At 56.2% G+C, this 19,209-nt stretch overlaps 1 protein-coding gene across 1 annotated transcript; it reads right to left on the reverse strand.

Annotated features, from left to right (window-relative positions):
- Nucleotides 1–1,205: 1,205 nt before the first annotated feature.
- On the reverse strand, nt 1,206–17,912 carry LAD1 (ladinin 1). Its single transcript, XM_039227469.1, has 10 exons — nt 17,722–17,912; nt 8,475–8,612; nt 6,312–7,131; nt 5,705–5,809; nt 4,874–4,917; nt 3,468–3,540; nt 3,225–3,362; nt 2,604–2,690; nt 2,264–2,338; nt 1,206–1,912 (listed from the first exon to the last, which is right to left on the reverse strand). The coding sequence occupies exons 1-10, from the start codon at nt 17,757–17,759 to the stop codon at nt 1,907–1,909; spliced, it is 1,524 nt and encodes a 507-aa protein (XP_039083400.1). The 5' UTR covers nt 17,760–17,912; the 3' UTR covers nt 1,206–1,906.
- Between the last annotated feature and the right edge of the window lie 1,297 nt (nt 17,913–19,209).

Raw genomic sequence — 19,209 nt, forward strand, 5'->3', positions numbered from 1 at the left:
CCAGCAGGTCCTTTGAGTCTCTGGGCAAAGCTCTGACACTCCTCCCTGGGGCCCTGGTTTCATCCAGCAGTGGACACCATGGGGAGTAAGGAGGGCTAAGCCTGTGGGCCAGGAGGCAGAAGAGAGGAGTGGGTCTGGAGTCTTCCCTCTCAGGAAGTGAAGAGGACTGGGGGCCCCAAGTCCCTCCGCAGTTGGCCTTACCTCGGTGGGGAGGCACTGGGGTGCAGGGCAGTGCCTCCACATCCCACCATTCCTAGCTCAGTGCAAGCATGGGACCAGCCACAGGAGACCCACCAGCTGAAGATGGGCCAGCCTGGGCTCCCCGGGAGGTCTGTACAGATGGGGCCCTGAGGGCCTTCTGTCCCCTAGACTACAGGATCCAAGATAGGAGCCCTCACTCACTGTCACAAAGGCTGGGACAAGGCTGGTGGTCCCTGGCTGGCTGCTTCGGCCCCGCAAGCTTTGGGAACTGGGGCCTGGTGATGCCCTTAAGGGCTGTGTTCTGAGAAACCCCAGAGTTTTCCAGGTATGTTTGCAGGCAAGGGACAGAGGGAAGGGGGCAGGGCTCTGCCCTTATTCTCCCCCACATCTCCAGTGGGTTCTGGGTAAAGCCAGAGCAGTCCAGAAGAAGAGTTCTAATGACGTTCAAATGAAAAAATAAATGTGTAGGCGTGTGTGTGTATACGTGTGTATATGTGCATGTATAGTATATATGTATATATGTGCGCATGTGTGAATATATGTGTATTTGTGTGTGCATGTATGTATAGTACACAGTATATGTGTGAGAAGTGTGTAAATATATGTACATATGCATACACGTGTGTGTACACACACACACACACACTTATTTTTTTAATTACACCATTAAAGGGTTTGACAGGGCACCAGATGACTTTCTGAGGTTGGTTTGCCCTAGATTCCCAGAAAGCTCAGCATTCCCTAAGCCCACATGGGCCATGACTTTGGGGAATGGAGGACTGGAATTTGGGAGAAAATGTTTGGGGAAGTGTGGCAGTTCTGCCCTCGGCCACGTGAGTCACTGTGCTAGGACAGGGTGGCAACTCACCTTCACACGAGGCAAAGAGGGGTGGCAGGGAAAATGACAACCGGCCCCTCCCCTCAATCTAGCCACAACACCCCCCCCCCACACACACACACACTGCAGACGACCCCAGTTAGAAAGCAGATCTTCCAGGAAGGAATCCGTTTTTAAGGTTATTATTAGTCACTTACACCTAAGAGTGAATGAGTTTATCAGATCTTTCCTGAGAGCAGCTTTTTCAGAAAGAGGGTGAAGGGGGCCACAAAGAGGCACTGGGCTCCTGGCCAGAGCAGCAGGCCCAGGAAGCAAGAGGGAAACAGAGCAGGGAGACGGGGCACATGAAGACACAGTGCAACTCTGTCACAACCCAGCCGATGGGCCTCAGCAAGAGGGATGCAGGCCCCAGGGCCCGAGGTGCGTAAACCCAGGCCTCTGGGAGGGACATCAGGACATCACGGGCACCTGGCAGCACCTGCTGGGGGCAGGTCACAGAGGTGACCCCAAGGTGCTTCAGAGACTACCACCCTGACCCTGGACGAGAGCAGGAACTAGAAGCCATCTCTGGACAGGATGTGGTGGCCACATAGCGCTGACAAGAACCGACGCTGTGCCCTGGGCTGACGCTGGGTCCCGGGATCTGCAGTGCCTGCGGTGGGGGAGAAGGTGCCAGGGCACACCCGCCCCCCAGGACGCTGGGCTAGGCAGGAGCTGGGTGAGTCTCCCCGACACTCCTGGCCCCAGGTCCAGAGGCAGAGAGGGGTCAGGGGCGATGAGAGACAGGACTGCTGCTGGAGACAGGGCGCGGCCTGAGGGCAGGCCCCGGAGATGCAGAGTTGCACGTCTGTCCCCGCAGAGGCTTCATCACACCTGTGGGGCAAAGGTCTATCAGAAAAGACAAGGAGGTTCCTAGAGCTGGGAGGGAAAGGAGGCCTCTGGACAGGAAGGCGTCCCTTTGCCCAAGGCCCACACTCATACCAGAGGCCCCAAACCTGCTGGTTGAAGTGGGGCGGGGGCGGGGGGGGGTTGCTTTGCAAAACTGTAGGGAAGGCCAAGCCATTTCAGGGGTTCAATCAGCATTCTCAAGTTTGTGTCGAACAAGCCTGAGAGCAGAACCAGGGTATTCTGGGTACTAGACTGTGCAGCCGGAGGCCAATTAGTGTGTCCACAGGGGTTGGGGGTGGAGTGTCCCCAGGGCCAGCCCCTCTCTGCCCCTCTCACCTCAACGTCCAGGGAGGAATCTGCTTTCTTTCCCCACTGGGCCCTCCTGGTGGCTGCTGGCTCTTTCCGCACCTCCTGGTTTGGGACATCAGGGTTGGGTGGGGGGGATGAAGGCCAACTGCGGAGGGGCTTGGGATCCCCAGGCCCCTCCCCTTCCTGAGAGGAAAGACCCCAGACCCACTCCTCTCTTCTGACTCCTGGCCCACAGGCTTAGCCCTTCTCACTCACCAAAGTCTCCGCTGCTGGAGCACCTATTTCTCTCAGGGCTGCCCCTTCTCTGACCCAGGCCATTCCCCCACAAACAGCCCAGAGCACAAGATCTCAGGGAGCAACGGGGTACCTGGGGGTTCTGATCTCCGGACTCCTGGGTCCTGCTGATCCACAGGTTGAGCCTTGACGTCACAAGCCCTGAGAGCCTCATGTTCTCCTGAAATGAAAGGCTTGCATCTCAGGGCGTGGGGCTGCTGGCAACAGGATGGGACTTTCAGAGGTCCTGGCACGGGGACATGATTCTGCCTCACTCCCATATCCACCCAGCACCTGCCACATATGCCCCGGAAGGCCCCCGGCCCTCCCCCAGGGGATGCTGCACACAGCTAGGGAGACGGGCTTATGAATAGCAACTCGAGTCAACAGCGGGTTCTGCCAAAATGGACATGAGAAAACATGGAGCTTTCTTTTAAGAGAGCGTGAGTCGGGGAGGGGCAGAGAGAGAAAGGGACAGAAGATCTGAAGCAGGCTCTGCGCTGTCACCACAGCATAGAGCCTGCTGTGGGGTCTGAACTCACAAACCGTGAGATCACGACCTGAGCCAAAGTTGGACACTCAACCGACTGAGCCACCCCCCCACCAGGCGCCCTGGAAAAGACGGAGCTTTCTAGTACTGCCAGGATCAGCTTCTGCATCTGGAGGCCTCGGGCCTAATCAGCCTGAAGAGACCCAGCTGGGCCTGAGCCCTCACCTTCCGGCTGGAGGCTGGTTCTGCTCGGCTCTGGCCCCGCAGCTCCTTCTCAAAGAGGTGGCGCTTGCTGGCTACGCCCATGGGAGCCACAAAGAATTCGGTGCGGGAGGAGCCTGGACACTTGACTGACTCTGATCTCTGGAAAGAGAGAACACCGATGGCTGACCCATGAGGGTGAGGTGCGCAGAGCACACCTAGCACACTCGTCAGGTACCCTGGACCCTCCACGAGACCCATGCCCACCTGAATAGCCGTGTGGTATCTCTCCAGCTTCTCGCCCAACTTGACTGTGCTGCCCGGGAGCCTCATGCTGGCGCTGCGGGACGGCAGGACAGAACAAAACAGGTAAGACACCTGCACCGGGCCTGCCTGGACCCCGAGCAGTACCCACCCACCCTTCTGGCAAAGAGAAGATGGCCTCCATCACCGAAGGAAGCTATAATGACTTGGCCAAAGTGAAGAACTACAGGAAAGTCCAGGGACTTCCGTCATCTCCCCAGAAACATCCCACTCAGCAGGGCACCACCCCCGGGATCAGAAATATCTGCCATTTCTCCCCCATTCTTGTCACTGGACCTCACACCCATCTCCTGAATCTCCTTCCTCTCTACCTTCCCCAGCACCGCAGTCCCCTTCCCCAACTCCCCCTGCCAGCCACCCCAAGCTCTCCCCTAGTGCCACCAGACCACTCCTACCCCCAAACAAAGCCCAACCTGGCCTAACAGCTCAAACCTCTCAGGCCACAGGGCAGGGACCAGACTCCCCGACACAGCATACAAGGCTCTTGGTCTGGTCCCTGACTCCCCTCCCGACACCAGCATCCACCCCCCCACCACACATGCAGTTAACTGGACACCTCATGCTTTTCATACTCTGGGCTTTCGTTTGTGCTGTTCCCTCTATTTCAAGTCCCATGCAGAAGTCAATTGCTCTGTGATGTATTCTCCAGCTCCCGCAGGCCAGGCTGCTACAGCCTCTTTGGGGATACATTCCTATCCCTGCACCTCCCTGCCGGGGGGGCTTCTCACAAGTTTGATGTGAGGTGCTGGAGAGTGGCAGCCATGTCTCATTCACCTGCCTACCCGGTGCCACCACTGTCGCCCCAGGCCTAGCCTGGATAGTTGGCTCCACAAATGGTTAGGGGCAGGTGGACACAGCGTGAGTGCACTGAATTCCTCATGCTTGAGCACAACTGCTTTTCAGTTTCCATTTCAGTTTCCTTTTTCCAAACCACAGTCCTCAAACTACTTGCCTCAAAATTACGGGGCACGGGGATGCTTATGGAGCATGCAGACTTCCAGGCCCGCCTGGATCAGGTCTGCTAAAAGCAGGGACTTTCCCTCCCCCGCACTCCTGGTGATCCTCCTCCTGGAAGGCCATCCTCCCCGTTCCTGCCCCAACGTCCTCCCCTTCAGAGCCCCACCCAAGCCCTGTTCCTGTTCCCTCCCTCCCCTCCGTGTTCCATCTCACTGGGCCTTGTGCCCTCATGTTAGTCCAGTGTCCCTGCAGGATCTGGAGCCCTGGCTGAGGACTTCCCCCCGGGGGCTCTATGGCACAGCCTGGCACAAGGAAAATGGGTGGCAGGCGCTCAGCAAACACAGACTGAACATGACCAGATCAGACAAAGCCAGGGCCCCCAGGCCCCTGACCTGCGCATTAAGGTTGTTTCCGAGTTGTCTTTCCTGGAGCTCATCTGAAACAAGAAGGAGAGGCTCTGATGAGTGACAGTCCCCAGGAGGCCACGGCCCTCCTGGACAAAAGGGTTCAGCTCTCTGAACACTTCCTCCTCCTCCAACCCCCAACCAAACTTCTGTTAAAGACCCTCCTCTGGTGTGGGAGACACTTCTCCAGACCCACCAGGCCGGGTCAGAAGCCCCTCCCCCGGCCCCACCACCACCAGCTCAGCCACCTGTTTTCCTGTCTGCCTCCCCACTGTCCAGGAGCCCTGACCAGCCCTGACCAACATCAGGCATCCAGCTTCCTCCCCGGGGCCTGGCACACATCAGAGGCACAAAGTACAGGGAGTCAAAAATGAGCGAAGCACCCAGTGAACCAAGGAACTAAGAGTAAATTATCAGGGGAGAGGGGAGTCCTCCATCCACACCACGTGTACTACTGGGCAGAGCAGGGAACACTTGGAGAGCCCCACTGCTCTTGGCCCCTGCCCTTCCCCACTGCGCAAGCCTCCTGGGTGAGATCAGGAACTGATGAAGGCAGGCGTGGGGCCCCTGCCACTGAACCTGCCTGGTGCCCTCTTCCTGCAGCCCTGACCTTGTCCACTAGGTGGGGCTGCACAGTCTCATCCACACCCACCCTCTGGGTCATTAACCGGGCTTTCCTTCGCTTAATCCAAGTCATCTGCTCTTGGCCCCCCATGAGAATCCAAAACCCCTCTCTATCCAAAGGATCCTCTTGATATCTAACCAAGGTCCCCATGCTGTGATAGATGCTGGTTTCCCCAGCGTGCCCCGGGCTCTCACCCGAAAGGAGATGGTCCTGGGGCTGGAGCGTTTGAGGGAGCTGCTGTAGGTGGCCTGCGTGGGTGAGGGTGTGTCCACCTCTTCCTCCTTGCTGGGGATTTTCACCTGGATGGAGTGGGGGAGGGTCACACGGGAGGTCGGGGTAGCCCGAAGCCCAAGCTGCCATGGGGACCCCATGTGGCCTGGCTCATCCCAAAAGCTGCAGGGGAAGAGGGGAAGAAAACAGCCCTGCCCCTCTGCCTCGGCTGCGTGGATCATGGACACAGGTCCGTGGGGCCAGGACACCAGGTAGAACTTTCCAGCAGAACTTCTGGAAGAACGTGAGGCTTCCCCAAAGTCTGCTGGTGTCCTGAATCCAGGCCCTGGGTGACGATGGGGTTCAGGGTAGCAGTGCTCCCTGGCAACACAGCAGATGCCCTTTCCAGCTGCCAACAGCCTGCCCTTGCCTCAATGACCCCTATTCTGATTGGAAGCAGGTAGGGAGAGAGGAAACTGCCAAATCTGGCCCCATGGTGAGAGGGACGGGAGATGGCAAGGGCGCCAGAGACCACCGGGGACCGGATGAGAGGGGCGTGTGCAGGGATGGGAGGGGCGGGGCACTGCCAACCTGGAGTGTGATGGGCGGGAGGCGGGAAGCCACAGTGGGAGGGCCTGGCGCCCCATGCTCTCCCAGCTCTGCCGCGGACGGGGGGCTCTTCTCAGAGAGGGCGCCTCCCCTCTGCTCCGCGGTGGTGGGCTGGCTTCCCCCAGAAGCCAGCTGCCACCCTGCCTGGGGCTGCCCCGAGGCTGCCGCCTTTGGAGCCAGCTTTGTCTCCGCACCCGGGGTCTCCTCGGACACCAGAGACTTCTCAAAGAGCGAGGCTTTCTCGGAAACCAGTCTCCTCTCTGAGTCTGATGTCTTCCCTGGGGCCGGCATCTTCTCAGAGACACTTGTTTTTTCTAGAACGGATTTCTTCTCTGAGATGACTCTCTTCACTGACACAGAAGTTTTCTCAGGTCCCGGGACCTTCTCCGAGATGGAGGTCTCCTCTGAGACCAGTCTCTTCCCAGGGGCTACTATCTTCTCTGGGACGGAGGACTTCTCTGAGGTGGGGGGCTTCTCTGAGACCCCCTTCTTCCTGCCTTCTGCCTCTTGGTCCGCCAAGCTCTCCTCCTCCCTGGCCCAGGGACCCCGCTGCTCCCGGCTCAGTCTCCGGCGAGGAGGCAGTTCCGCCTCCTTCCTGGGCTTGAGGGGCTGCTGGTTGGCCTGCCCGGGGCCAGAGCTGTCCCCTCCCTCCTCTGCCTCCAGCAGGACAGGGGCCTGCACTGCCTGCCGCCTCTGCCTCCGCTCCTGCCGTGTCCTGAGGATGGCCTGGCTGTCCTCGTCCTCATCTCTAGAGGCTGCGGTCTGTGGCCCGGGCACCTCTGCCTCATCCACGCTGGGCAGTCTAGGCCAGAAGATGGGAGACAGGGTGGAAGATAAGAATCAGAGGCTATCAAAGATGGGAGAGACCCAACGGACATGCTTCCTGGGCCACCAGGGAGGGGGTGAGGAAGTAGAGCCCTGGCCTCCCCTCCTCACCCCACTCCACCCCCATCACTTATATAAAGATCACTTTTATCTGCTTTACGTATTGGGCTTCCATGAAATCATTTGAACAATGTGCACCGTGTTTTTAAAAAGTTTATAAACCCCTATATGGTCCAGCTACCCATGTTGAGACCCAATCAACAAACACTGACGGAACAACCCCTTTGTGTGTGCTGGGCCCCCGTGCTGGGCAGTGGGCGTCAAAAGGAATAAATAAAATGCTCGCCTCCTTAGGGCTTAGATTGGGACCAGAGACATTCAGGGATTTGTCAAAGGTCACACAGATGATTAGTGGTGGGGCTCAGAGGAGCGCCCTCCGCTCTGACACACCAGCCTGCACTCTCGTTGGTCACGTGGCTGCTGGGCCTTGGTGGCAGCCACGGGCACTGGCACAGCCCAGAGCACACACCCTGTTCACCCTTCTCTCAGAGACCCAAGGAACACAAGACACCTGAGAGGATCATCCAAAACCTGTAGCACTTGGCCTCCAGCAAAAGGAGATTCTTTTCCTTCCTCACCACCCTGCTCTCCATGGGAATTGGGGCAAGTTAATCCACTGTCTGGGCCTCAGCTTCCAAATCTGCAAACCCAGGCTTGATGGGTGAAATGAGACTGATTCCAGGTGACTGCCCAGCACGGTCTCGGCGCACCGGAGACTTCCTTTCCATCCTCACCCTAAAATCCAGGCGGCCAGAGTAGTCGCCATGTCCCTCCCCTCAGAAGGGAATCATGGAGGTTTGGGGTTGGGGGGAGCAGCCTGGGGTGTGGAAAGAGCTGAGCCACAGACTGATCTGATGAAAAGTCGGATGAAAAGTCTGGCTTTGCCAACCTTAGGCATGTGATCTCAGCAAGTCACCTGTGTGCTCTTTGACCCAGTTTCTCCATCTGTCAAATGGGTTAATGATACCTGTCTCTCGGGGATATTGTTAAAGATTAAGTGAGTTTTATCCATCAAACATGCAGCAGAAGTAGTGGCTCATGGATAGCATCAATGTATAGACAGGATTCTGATTCCGAAGAGGGTGCCGCGCTGAGGAGGATCTAGGGAGGGTGAGGAGCTTGAAACTCATCTGCGGACCCTTTACCTCATTCCCTACAGGCAAGCCAGACCTGGTCTATCTGGGGCAGCTAAGTCCACCTGGGATAGGGAAACGGTGCCTGGTCCGTCCCCCGCCTCGTCTCCCTCCCTGACCCGAGCACCTCTGGGCAGCTGGTGTGTCTCCATTCTGGGCGGGCTTGGGGGCCTCATCGTCTGCGGTGGAGCTCAGATTCCGGTGCCGCCGCCGGCGCTCGCGTTCCTGTTCCTCCTCATCCTCCAGAGTCCACTGCCTGGCCAGGCTGGGGGAGGGGGAAGGGAAGAGGGGAAGAAGGTCAGTGCAGCGCAGACTCCTGGCTCCCCGGATACCAGTTCCCAGGCCAGATCCCTGCAGGGGCTGGGAGAGCAAATACCCTCTAGGCCTGGGATGTCTGCAGGCGGTTACGGCACACTTGAAACATGGCTGGGCTAAACTGAGATGAGTTAGAAGTATAAGCTACACACATATTCCCAAGACGTAATATGAAAAACAGAATGCAGAGCATCTCGTTGATAATTCTACTTATTGGGGCACCAGGGTGGCTCAGTCGCTTAAGCGTCCGACTTCAGCTCAGGTACTAATCTCTCAGTTCATGAGTTTGAGCTCCATGTGAGTGCAGAGCCTGCTTCATCCTCTGTCTCCCTCACTCTCTGTCTCTCTCACTCTCTCTCTCTGTCTCTCTCAGAAATAAACATTTAAAAAGTAATGATAATTCTGCATATTGATTACATGTTGAAACAATATTCTGGATATACTGGGGTAAATGAGACACATTATTAAAATTAATTATCTGTTTCTTTTCACTTTTTTAGTGCGTCTAATAGAAAATTCACAATTTTAAACGCGGTTCATATTTGTGGTTCACATTACATGTCAATTCAATTTCAATTAAAGGTACTATAAGGATTTGGATTGGACCAGAGTTTCTTCTCCTGGGTGCCGCTGAGACTTCAGCCGGATAACTCCACGCGGAGGGGCTGTGCTGAACTGTAAGATGTTGAACAGCATCCCTAACCTCTACCCACTAGATGCCTTACACCACCCCCCAGTTGTGACCACCAAAAATGTCTCCTGACTTTGCCATGTCTCCTGGGACACCCTGGATGACAAGCCCTGGGTTAGACTTGAACTCTGGAACCCAGAGTAGGAATGTGGGGCCTCCCTCTCTAGGGGTGGCTAGGAATGTGGGAGGGTGGGCACGGTTCTGGCTGAAGGAGGTCTATATACTTGACCAGTTCCTTTTTCTTTTTGGTCCTGGTCTTAGATAATATTCAGCAGTGGACAATCACAGAGAAACTTTCTCAGAGGTCCTCAACAACTCGGGGATTTCCCAGCCGTTCAGAATGGGGAGACTCACAAATAAGGCCAGTTACACCCAGAAGAGATTCTGGTATCCGCTTCCCTTCTCAGGGGCTCTTTGAGCCTCTCTCACCTTCTAGACCCAGCTTTCACTCGTTGGGGAACATGGGGAGTCCATACACTCTACCTTGGGTTCCTGCCCCCAGTCACCCTGCATTCACAGGACCAGTCAGGCACTCCCACAGCTAGTCACCCACCTGCCTACCCATCGCCTTCCTCACTCACCATCTGCCCATCTAGCCACCTGTCAGTCCAAACAACCATCCACCCAGTCACCCCCCATTTCCCTGCCCAATCCCACCCCCCCACCAATCATCTTTAGCCACCTGCCATACCATCCCCACCCCACCTCACTCCCAGCCCACCCCATCTTCCATCCACCCACACTTCCATCCCAACCGAAGAGCAAATTCATCTCTAAGCGACTGTGATGGGCCAGCAAGTCAGCAACTGGGGGATTCACAGAACAAGGCAAGGTCCCTGCCCTAAAGATACCTACTATCTAGTGAGAAAGAAAAGTGTGTCCACGGGGCACCTGGGTGGCTCAATCAGTTGAGTGTCCGACTTCGGCTCAGGTCATGATCTCACGGTTCGTGGGTTTGAGCCTCGCGTCGGGCTCTGTGCTGACAGCTCACAGCCTGGAGCCTGCTTCAGATTCTGTGTCTCCCTCTCTCTCTGACCCTCCCCTGCTCATGCTGTCTCTCTCTCTCTCTCAGATATAAGTAAAAACATTAAAAAAAAAGTGTGTCCACCAATAACTTGCCCAACTCGCACAGAAATTGCTCTGCAGGGGAGAGAATGATTACTGTAGGCCGAGCTTATCAAGAAAGGCTCACAGATGAGACTGAACCTGGGCTGGACCTAGGTGGGCAGACAGGATTTCAACAGAGGTGACAAGGGGCAGGGGAAAACGGGGCAGTCCAGACAGCAAGGAGGGCCTGAGGGAGGGGCGTTGGTGGAGCAGAAGACGTGCTTCACCCAGAGCCCTGGGAGAAAGTTTGGGCTGGGAGTAGCACGCCCCAAAAGTCAGCAGAGTGAGCCCTCTCTGGAGCCTCCCAGTGCTATGTGGGGCCCCTGCAGATAGGAAGAGTCTAGAAAAGGCCTTCTTCCCTCTCAGAGTTACTGTCTGGCCTTCCCTTTGCCACTGTCAGGTGTCAAACCTGCTCTCCCAGCCCACCCGGCTGCCCAGCCCTATTCCTTCTGGGCCTCTTCCCCTCCTGCAGAATATCGCCCTGCACCCAAGACTCAACTGAAGGAACAGATGTGGTTTTTTGAGAAAAAAAAAAATCATGCAAACCCACAAATTTTGCAAATGGAATTGCATATGAAAAGCATCTATGGGAGCCTCCAAGGAAAGATTCCCCAAGGCGGCCTTTTGTCAGGCTGAGTCTACTCCTCCTCCCCTGGGGCACCCCCAACCCCCCACCTTTCTTCTTCCTCCATTTTCCTTCCTAAAATATGGAGGAGCCACACGATGGCTCCAATCTGGTTTTCTAAGTCCAACATTGTGTTGATGCAACATTCACCAAACAAATATTTTTTGAACACCGGCGAGAGGCCAGGCATAGTTCCAGGGACTGGGGTGTGGCAGAGGAGACGGACAGGGCTCTTCTGTGCACGGAGCACATGTTACAGGGGGCCAGGGTGCAGTCAGTGAGCAAGGAAACAAGCATGTGAACAAAGCGATGTCAGCACGGACATAGGATAAAAGAACAGGTAAGGGGAAAGCGAGAGACAACGACTGGGAGGGGAAGACCCTCTGAGAAGCAGCCAGAGGAGCTGGATCTGGCGGCAAGGTGGCCCAAGAGGAGGGCACAGCGAGTGCCAAGCCCTGGGTGTGACAGCTGGCTGTTTGGGGGAAGGGAGAGCCAGAGGGTGGCCCACAGAGAGCTTGGACAGGGAGGAGAGACCAGGGAAAAGGCCTTTGTAGACCAGGGAAAGAATGTGGGTTATACTCAAGTATCCTGGAGAACCCTGGATAGTTTTACATAGGGGAATGACACGACAGAATTTATTATTATTATTATATTATTACATCTCTGGCTACTGAAGGAAAAGGAATTGAGGGTAGCAGAGGGAGAGGGAAACAGAGACACCTATCAGGAGGCTCCTGCAATCACCCAGGTGAGAGCTATGCTGGCTTGAACTTGGTGATGACAGAGAGAAGGAAAACAGGATGGATTGAGGACACATTTTAAAGACACAGATCAGAGCCTGGAGCCTGCTTTGGATTCTGTGTCTCCCTCTTTCTCTGCCCCTCCCCTGCTCTGCTCACGCTCTCTCTAAATTAAATAAATGAATAGATAGATAGATACATACATGCATGCATACATACATACATACATATGTAAAACGTTTTAAAAAAAAAAATCATTCCTTGAGGGGCACCTGGGTGGCTCAGTTGGTTGAGTGGCTGACTTTGGCTCAGGTCATGATCTCGCAGGCTGTGGGTTCAAGCCCTGCGTTAGGCGTTCTGCTGACGCTTGGAGCCTGGAGCCTGCTTCAGATTCTCTGTCTCCCTTTTTCTCTCTCTTTCTCTGCTCATCTTACACTCTGTCTCTCTCAAAAATAAATGAATGTTAAAAGAAAAACTCATTTCTTGAGTCCACATTCTACTCTAGCTACTGTCCCATTTTATTTGCTTTTCTCTGAGGAAAGTTTCTCCAGAGAGCTGCTGGTCCTCACCGGTTCCTTCTTTTTTGATTCCCATTCTCCCCCGGGTAAGGCAGCCTGCGTCTGGCCCGAGCCATCGGGCTGCTTTCCCATGGACCAGGCATCTCTTCTCACTACTCCGTGCTGGTCTTCGTGTCCCCACCCCCACCCCAACCCCTGCGGTCTTGGACAGGACCTCATTCCTCCCTGCGGTTTGCACTCTGACCTCCAGTCTCCCTGGCTGACGACCTTGGCCTCCTTTGCACGAGCGTCTTCTCCTCACCCCGAACAAGCCAGAAATGGAACTTTTCCTTCCCCTACCACTACCTAACATCTCCCTGAACTCCTTTCTCCTCTGATCTTTCCCATCTTACTAACAGAAATTGCTCAGGCCAAAAATCCTAGTTTCCTTGTTTCTTCTTCTTTTCTGCCCTCATCCCCATCCACAATCCGCCTTTAGCACAGAGCCTGATTAGGGGCTCGAACTCACGAACAGTGAGATCATGACCTGAGCTGAAGTCAGACGTTCAACCAACTGAGCCATCCAGGTGCCCCAGCAATGATTTTTTAATTGAGTTATAATTTATATACAATAGAGACGCATCAAGTTTTCTTTTTAAAGAAGGCAAAGGAAGGAAGAGTGGAGAGGGTATGAGAAGTTCGGGAAGAAAGTGTGAAGATCTTGTCCTGCAGGGAGAGGAGAGACCACAGGCAAGGGCATCTGTCATCTCCAGCACCCACCACGGTGCCTGGCGGCCCCACGAGAGCCAAGAAATATGAAATGAACAAATGTGACTATCAGCTCTCAGATGTGCAGGGCTTTCCTCCTCCCTGAGAGCAGTAAACCTCTGTCATGACAAGGAAGAGAACAAGGGGGGGGGGGTGGGGGGGGACAAATCCCGAGCTCCCCCAAAGGCCATCTGCCCATCTCTTTTGAGCCAAGCTCTGATGCCCTCCCATTCCTCAGCTGAAGTTGGCTCATAAGAGATCATCAATTCATGTGTGGTAAACGAATGAATGATCAATCTTCAGACACACAAAGCTCACAGGGGTCATGCGAAGGGCTATGGGAATCTTGTTTAAATTCTGAGGTCAAGGCCATGAGGCTTTGATTAGAGCCCTCCTCCATCAGCCTTGGAAATGCCAGCTTCATCTGGCTTTCATCTGAGGCCATGTTTTCAGCTCTCTCCTTCTCTGGACTTATTCCCTCCCCCTATGAACAGTTTGGGACCAGCTTTCACCCTCCAAAGCTAAAGGATCCATCCACTGGGGAAAGTGCCCCACAAAGCCGGAAGGTCTTCTCCCCTGACCACACCCAGCAGGGCTGGGCCGGAGCCTTTAGGATTCCTTGGTCCTGAGCAACCCGGTTCCCACACGCTCCTCTCAGCCCTGGGGGAAGCAGCTTATTTGTTTATTCTCCAGTGGGGCCATATATGGAGTGCGATCTGCCAGAGCCCAGTCTCCTCAAAAATGACTCACCCTCCTCCTTGCTCCCCAGGCCAGTCCTAGACCTAAGGGGCCTCCAGGGCTGCAAGTGCGAGAGGTGGGGCCCAGGTGTCCTTGAATGTCCACCAGCTTTATGCCATGACCCTACAGTTCACCCAAGGTGACTTGTCCTCCCCTGCTGCTCATGAATCATGGGGCTGCCTTCAACCCCTGGCAAAACATGAACCACTTCACCTTTACCACCTTCACCACCACCCCGCCCCAGGGGAGAAACGCTATTACCAATAACCTGCTAGAAGATGAGAAAATGGATAGAACCAAGGAGAAGGAGGGGTGGGGGTCAGTACCCAGGAGGGGCCTCAGCTGGCACGGTTGTCAAACCCCCCCGTGATAAATAAATGATAATTAAGAGCCTTAGAACAGTACTTGACATTTAGCAGCACAAAAATAGTTGTGGAATATAGTAAGTCAATACATAAAGGAATCAAGAAGGGAAGGCAAGTAACATAGAAGCGCTTACTGTAATTAACACCAGGCACTGTTCTAAGCATTTTACAAAGAACGTTGACATTAAACCTCACAACAGCCCAGTGAGTAAAGGTGGTATTATTCCCATGTATAATAAAAAGAAAAAATATAATAAAACTAATAAAAAGAAAACTAATAAAAAGAAAAAAAATAGTAAGATTCCATCCTAGGTCAGCCTCTCACAAACCCGTACCCTTAACCACAATACCAAATGCCAGTAAAAGATGGTCTGGGGGGCCTGTCCCTAAGGCAGGGTGAGGCTCCACCTTCTTAAGAGCCCACCAGTGTACATATTCCGAGGAAGGAGCAGGGGAGCCTGGGAGGGCCTCTGACAGTGTGGGCTTCCCCACCCCCGGACAGGCCAGAGCTCATGGCGTAGCCTAGGAGGGAAGAGGTTTGGGGAAGCCCCGTGGCCAACACATGGACCAGAGCCAGGCCCAGGATGGAACCTGGGTCCCACCATCCAGGAGTCCTAGTCACTCTCGCCAGCTGATGCCACAGCCCTAGGAGGCTGCCCCACCACACCTTCCTTCCCCACAATCCTTTCCTCTGCCTCCTGGCCTTCAATCGGAGACAACAGCACTGTCTTTGCCTCCTTGGAGGACTGCTAACGTCCCTCATGCTGCACTCACACCGCTGCTCTCGGCTGCTGCAGACCAGACAGAAGTTAGATCTAAGGAAGAAACCCCTTCTTCCCCCACCCCCTGCAGAGGACCTCAAAACAAGCTTGGAAAAGTAGATCAAGGCTCAGCTGCTCTGATTAAAGTAGAAGAAGGGTAGGAAGGCTGCCCCAGAAGCGTCTGTAGAGCCCTGAGCCTCAAGGAGCAGGATTTGCAAACCTCTGAAAGAAAGAACAGCCAGAAGGTGCAGCTCTGACTGTGTGACTTTGGACCAGTTCAGCCCCTGAGGGAGACAGGTCTCTGGTTCCCCTTGTGCACAATGAGGGGTCACCACGGGTGGGCACTGAAGTCCCTTGTAGCCCTGATGGTCTAGGGAGGTGTCAGGGGAGAAGAGGAGGGCAGCGCTGGGTGGGGAGGAGGTCTGCTCAAGGCCCAGGTAGGGAAATGATTAACCACTGGCTGCTCAGTCCCAGGCGCTCTCAGACCCACCCCTCACCCCCTGCAGACAGGCCCCGCCCAGCCTCTATGGGCACCCAGCCAGCCAAGGGAGGGAAGGAGGAGGCCACTAACCAGGGCACCCTGCCAGCCAGCTCACCGCTGCCCCCATCCCGGGGCTGGAGCATCTGAATCTCTACTTCACGCCAAGCGTAGGCTGCAGGCTGGCCCTCCGCTCCCCACCCGGAGCTGCATGGGTCATGCCCTCACTACAGTACTCCCCAGCCTGGGAGCCTCGGTTGACAGTGACTCACAGCCCTTTCCCTCCTGCCCGCCGAGGCTTGTTGTTCACGCAGGGAGCAAAGAAGGAGCGGTCCTCTGCTCCAGGTGCCTCATCAGGGTGACTGTTGGCAGCAGCAGTGTCTGCCCACGGGGCTCTGGGAGGGCCAGGGCCAGCAGGGAGGGCCACCCAGGGGCGCCTGTGGCAGGACTCGTTCTCCGGGGCGTTCCTGGCACTGACCCTGGACAGCCCGTGGGAACCCGGCACTACCCCAGCAGCCACATGTCCGTCTGAGCAGTGGACAAGCTAAGACCAGACACTGCTCCCATTTTTTAAAGTTCCCATGCCCCAGCTGCCCACCCACCACACACACACACACCCCCTATACATATCCAGGCATGCTCGCAGACACAAAATCACATACAGCCCACCAGTCTGTGAGCTCCTGAGCAAGCAGTGTGTGGTTTGCATTTTTCACTCAATGCCTTATACTGAGATCTTCAATAGACAATTCACACCAAAAAGACTCAGACTCCTAAGGCCCCAACTCAGCAACATAAGAACCGACTACCCACACAGACGCCTCCACACTACATAGGCCATAAACATGCTTGCCCACACATACACCTGCACGTACACATACAAACACACATCCATAGGCACAGATATGCCCACACCTTGGAGAAAAGACACTCCCACATCAACCCCCATGCACGCTGACCCACACACAGAGTCCAAGGTCTGGACCCCCAAGCTCCACCCTCAGCACAGACCTTCCCTGGGGTGTGTCCGACCTCCCTGGCAGCCTCGGTTCCTTTTTTTCCGGGGCACTGAGTTCCTTCCATTCTCGGGGCTTACTTTATCCCCTTTCTAGATCCCTTGGGCCCCTCCAGCTGGGGGGTTACCAGGCCATTGTGCTTCAGAGCAGTGTGAGGTCTTGAGGGCCTGAGAAAGTGGGTCCCCCAGCCCTGGGGAGATGAGACTGAGACACTGGAGAAGCTCTAGAGCCCTTCTGGAGGGAGGGGAAGGAGATTCTAGAGCACTAGAGAATGCCTGAAAGTGGCCTTAATGGGGAAAGCCTGGGGAGGGTGCTGGTCTGCCCTGGCCTCAGTATCCAAATGCCCACCTGGGAGGGGTGGCCAATTTCTACTTGGCTAAAGCCTGCGAGATCAAAGGGGTAGGAATCCAGCTCGGAGCTACTACATGGGCCTCAGTCTCCTCAAGGGCAAGATGGGTGTATATGATGGGCAGTGGGAGATAAGAGGGGAAGATGCTGACATGAACACTTCTGAGCTGAGGTGCAGGGTAGCTCCAAGAGGAGTCACCGGGGGTGACCAGCCACAATGAGGGGCGCTGCCTCTGGGACAACCCCCAACACCCCAGTCTTATCTAGTCCTAGCAGGACGTCCGCAGGCAGAGAGGAGATACCCAGTTTCCTGACCCTTTGAGGGACCAGCCTACAAATAAAGACCGAAGCACAAAGGGGAACAGCAACTATCTTGAGGAGACCCAGCCCAGGCACCACCCCAAAATGCCAAACTCAGAGTGTGTGCCTCATTAGTAGGAGGGGGGTCTGTTGCCCTCGGGTCTCTATCCACTGATCCTCTCCTACCCTCCAAGGAAGTGGTGCCCCCACGTCTCCTCCTCAGGAGGGGCAGAGGGACGCCTCCCCAGGGGCCGGCTCTCCCAATCTCTACCAGAGAAACGTGGCAGCAGGGGAGGCTGGTCTGGAAATGGGGCTCAGCGTAACTCTTGAACACCTCCCCAAACCCCCAGCGCGTCCCCGCAGGGGGTCATATTGAAGGGGGCTCCGCCAAGCAGCTTGTGTGTGGCCTCAGCCCCCAAGGGGAGGAAAGGAAACCGTGGGGAGCGAGAACACCGTCCTGTCATTTAAGAGTTCTCCAGTGTGGCCCCAGTGCTGGCCCCCCTTACGGAGCAGCAGGATCAAGGCTCGGAGCCCGGATCCCCGGGCGGGAAGGTGGGGAGTGGGGAGGGGGACCCGCGCGCGGAAGAGCCCCCGAGCGGCTCCGCCGGCCCGCCGCGGCGCTCACCTGGACAGCGCGGACCAGTCCTTCCTGCTGACAGCCATGCCGCTGAGCCCGCGGGCCGCCGTGTGCGCGTGCAGGGCCCGGCGGCCGCCGCCTCACCTGCGCGCCCCTCCCCCGCCGCCCGGCCCAGGTAGGGTCACATGGCCGCTTATCTCAGCCCGCCCGGCCCGCCGCGCTCGCACCGCCGCCGCGGGCCGCCTCCCCGGGGTGTGGGCGGCCCCGACAAAGCCGCATTGATCTCCGCCCCGGCCGGCCGGACCGCGCGCCCGCGAGCGCCGGCCAGCTGTCGGACAGGCAGCCAGACGGACCGACGGACGGACGCACAGGCCCGCGCGGGGTCGATCGGCCGCCCGCGGCGAGGGCGGGGGACTTCCTGCTCAGAACCAGTCGGACCAGCTCGGCCGCTGGGCCGCCTCCTCTCGCAGGGGCCGCGCGGGGCCGGGGCGGCGGGAGGGGACCCGAAGATCCGGGGTCAGGCCGAGCACACTGCGGGTAAACCGACTTAGCCCGGAGAAACCCAAGAGCAGACGCCAAGCGGGAAAGTTAGAGCCGGTACCAGAACCTCGGGTCTGCAGCCCCCACCCCGCCCCTAACAGGGCCCACGGAGATATGAGTGGGTAGTGCTTTCTCTGTGCCGCGTTCAAAACTACAAAACGCGCCCCCCCACCCCCCATGTAAAGCCAGCCTCTCCCCAAATGAGATTTAAGAAGATTCAGTTCAGCAACCATTTGAGCGCCCACAAGCTCTGAAAACACAATGATGTCAAAGGTACTGTCCTTGCTCTGCTGATACTGGACTTTGGGCTGGAGGGGCAGGGTGTGTAACAGGGCAGAGGAAGATCAGCTTTTCCCCGGGAAGGAATGAGCACAGATAACCAGGACTGGGATTTCGGAGCGACTTAAGGCAGCGCAGGCACTGAGCACCACCTGGCTCCCTTAAAGTCCCCATCTGGGCCGTTGGGTGCCAGGTGCTTTCTATCCAGGAACCAGCCTCAGATGGGCTGAGAGAGGGCGAGTCACTGAGCAGGGAGAATCTTATCACCCCTGATGGATCAGACCTGCAAGGGCAGCAGCAGCGGATCCTGCTCTGAGAGGGATGAGATGCAGCCCCAGGTGCCAGGAAAAGAAGATGGAGAGTCAGAACTGCCTGTAGTCTGGCCTTGCTCCCAAGCCTGGCCTCCCTTTGGCACTGACTCAGGAATGATGGCCTCTAAGGAGTCCTCCAGTTCCGAGATCTCACAGTGACAGGCAAGCCGGCTGCTAAGCAGAAACCCGAAGACACAGACATAACTAAAGCGTCTCCTTCCCTCAAAACAGCCCCTCCTCCAGGGAGCCTTCCTTCCTGGCATAGGAAGTGAGGAGTGAGGTTTAAGGAGTGAGTGCTGAGCTGGGAGCCTGGAGACTTGGCTCTGAGCTCTGATTCTGCAATTTATGAGCCATGCGAATTGGGCCAAGTCATTTCTATGTAGTGGAAATGATGACACTTTGCTTC

The sequence above is a fragment of the Hyaena hyaena genome, unplaced genomic scaffold, assembly GCF_003009895.1.
Source record: "Hyaena hyaena isolate Hyena2069 unplaced genomic scaffold, ASM300989v1 scaffold_28, whole genome shotgun sequence".
NCBI lineage: Eukaryota > Metazoa > Chordata > Mammalia > Carnivora > Hyaenidae > Hyaena > Hyaena hyaena.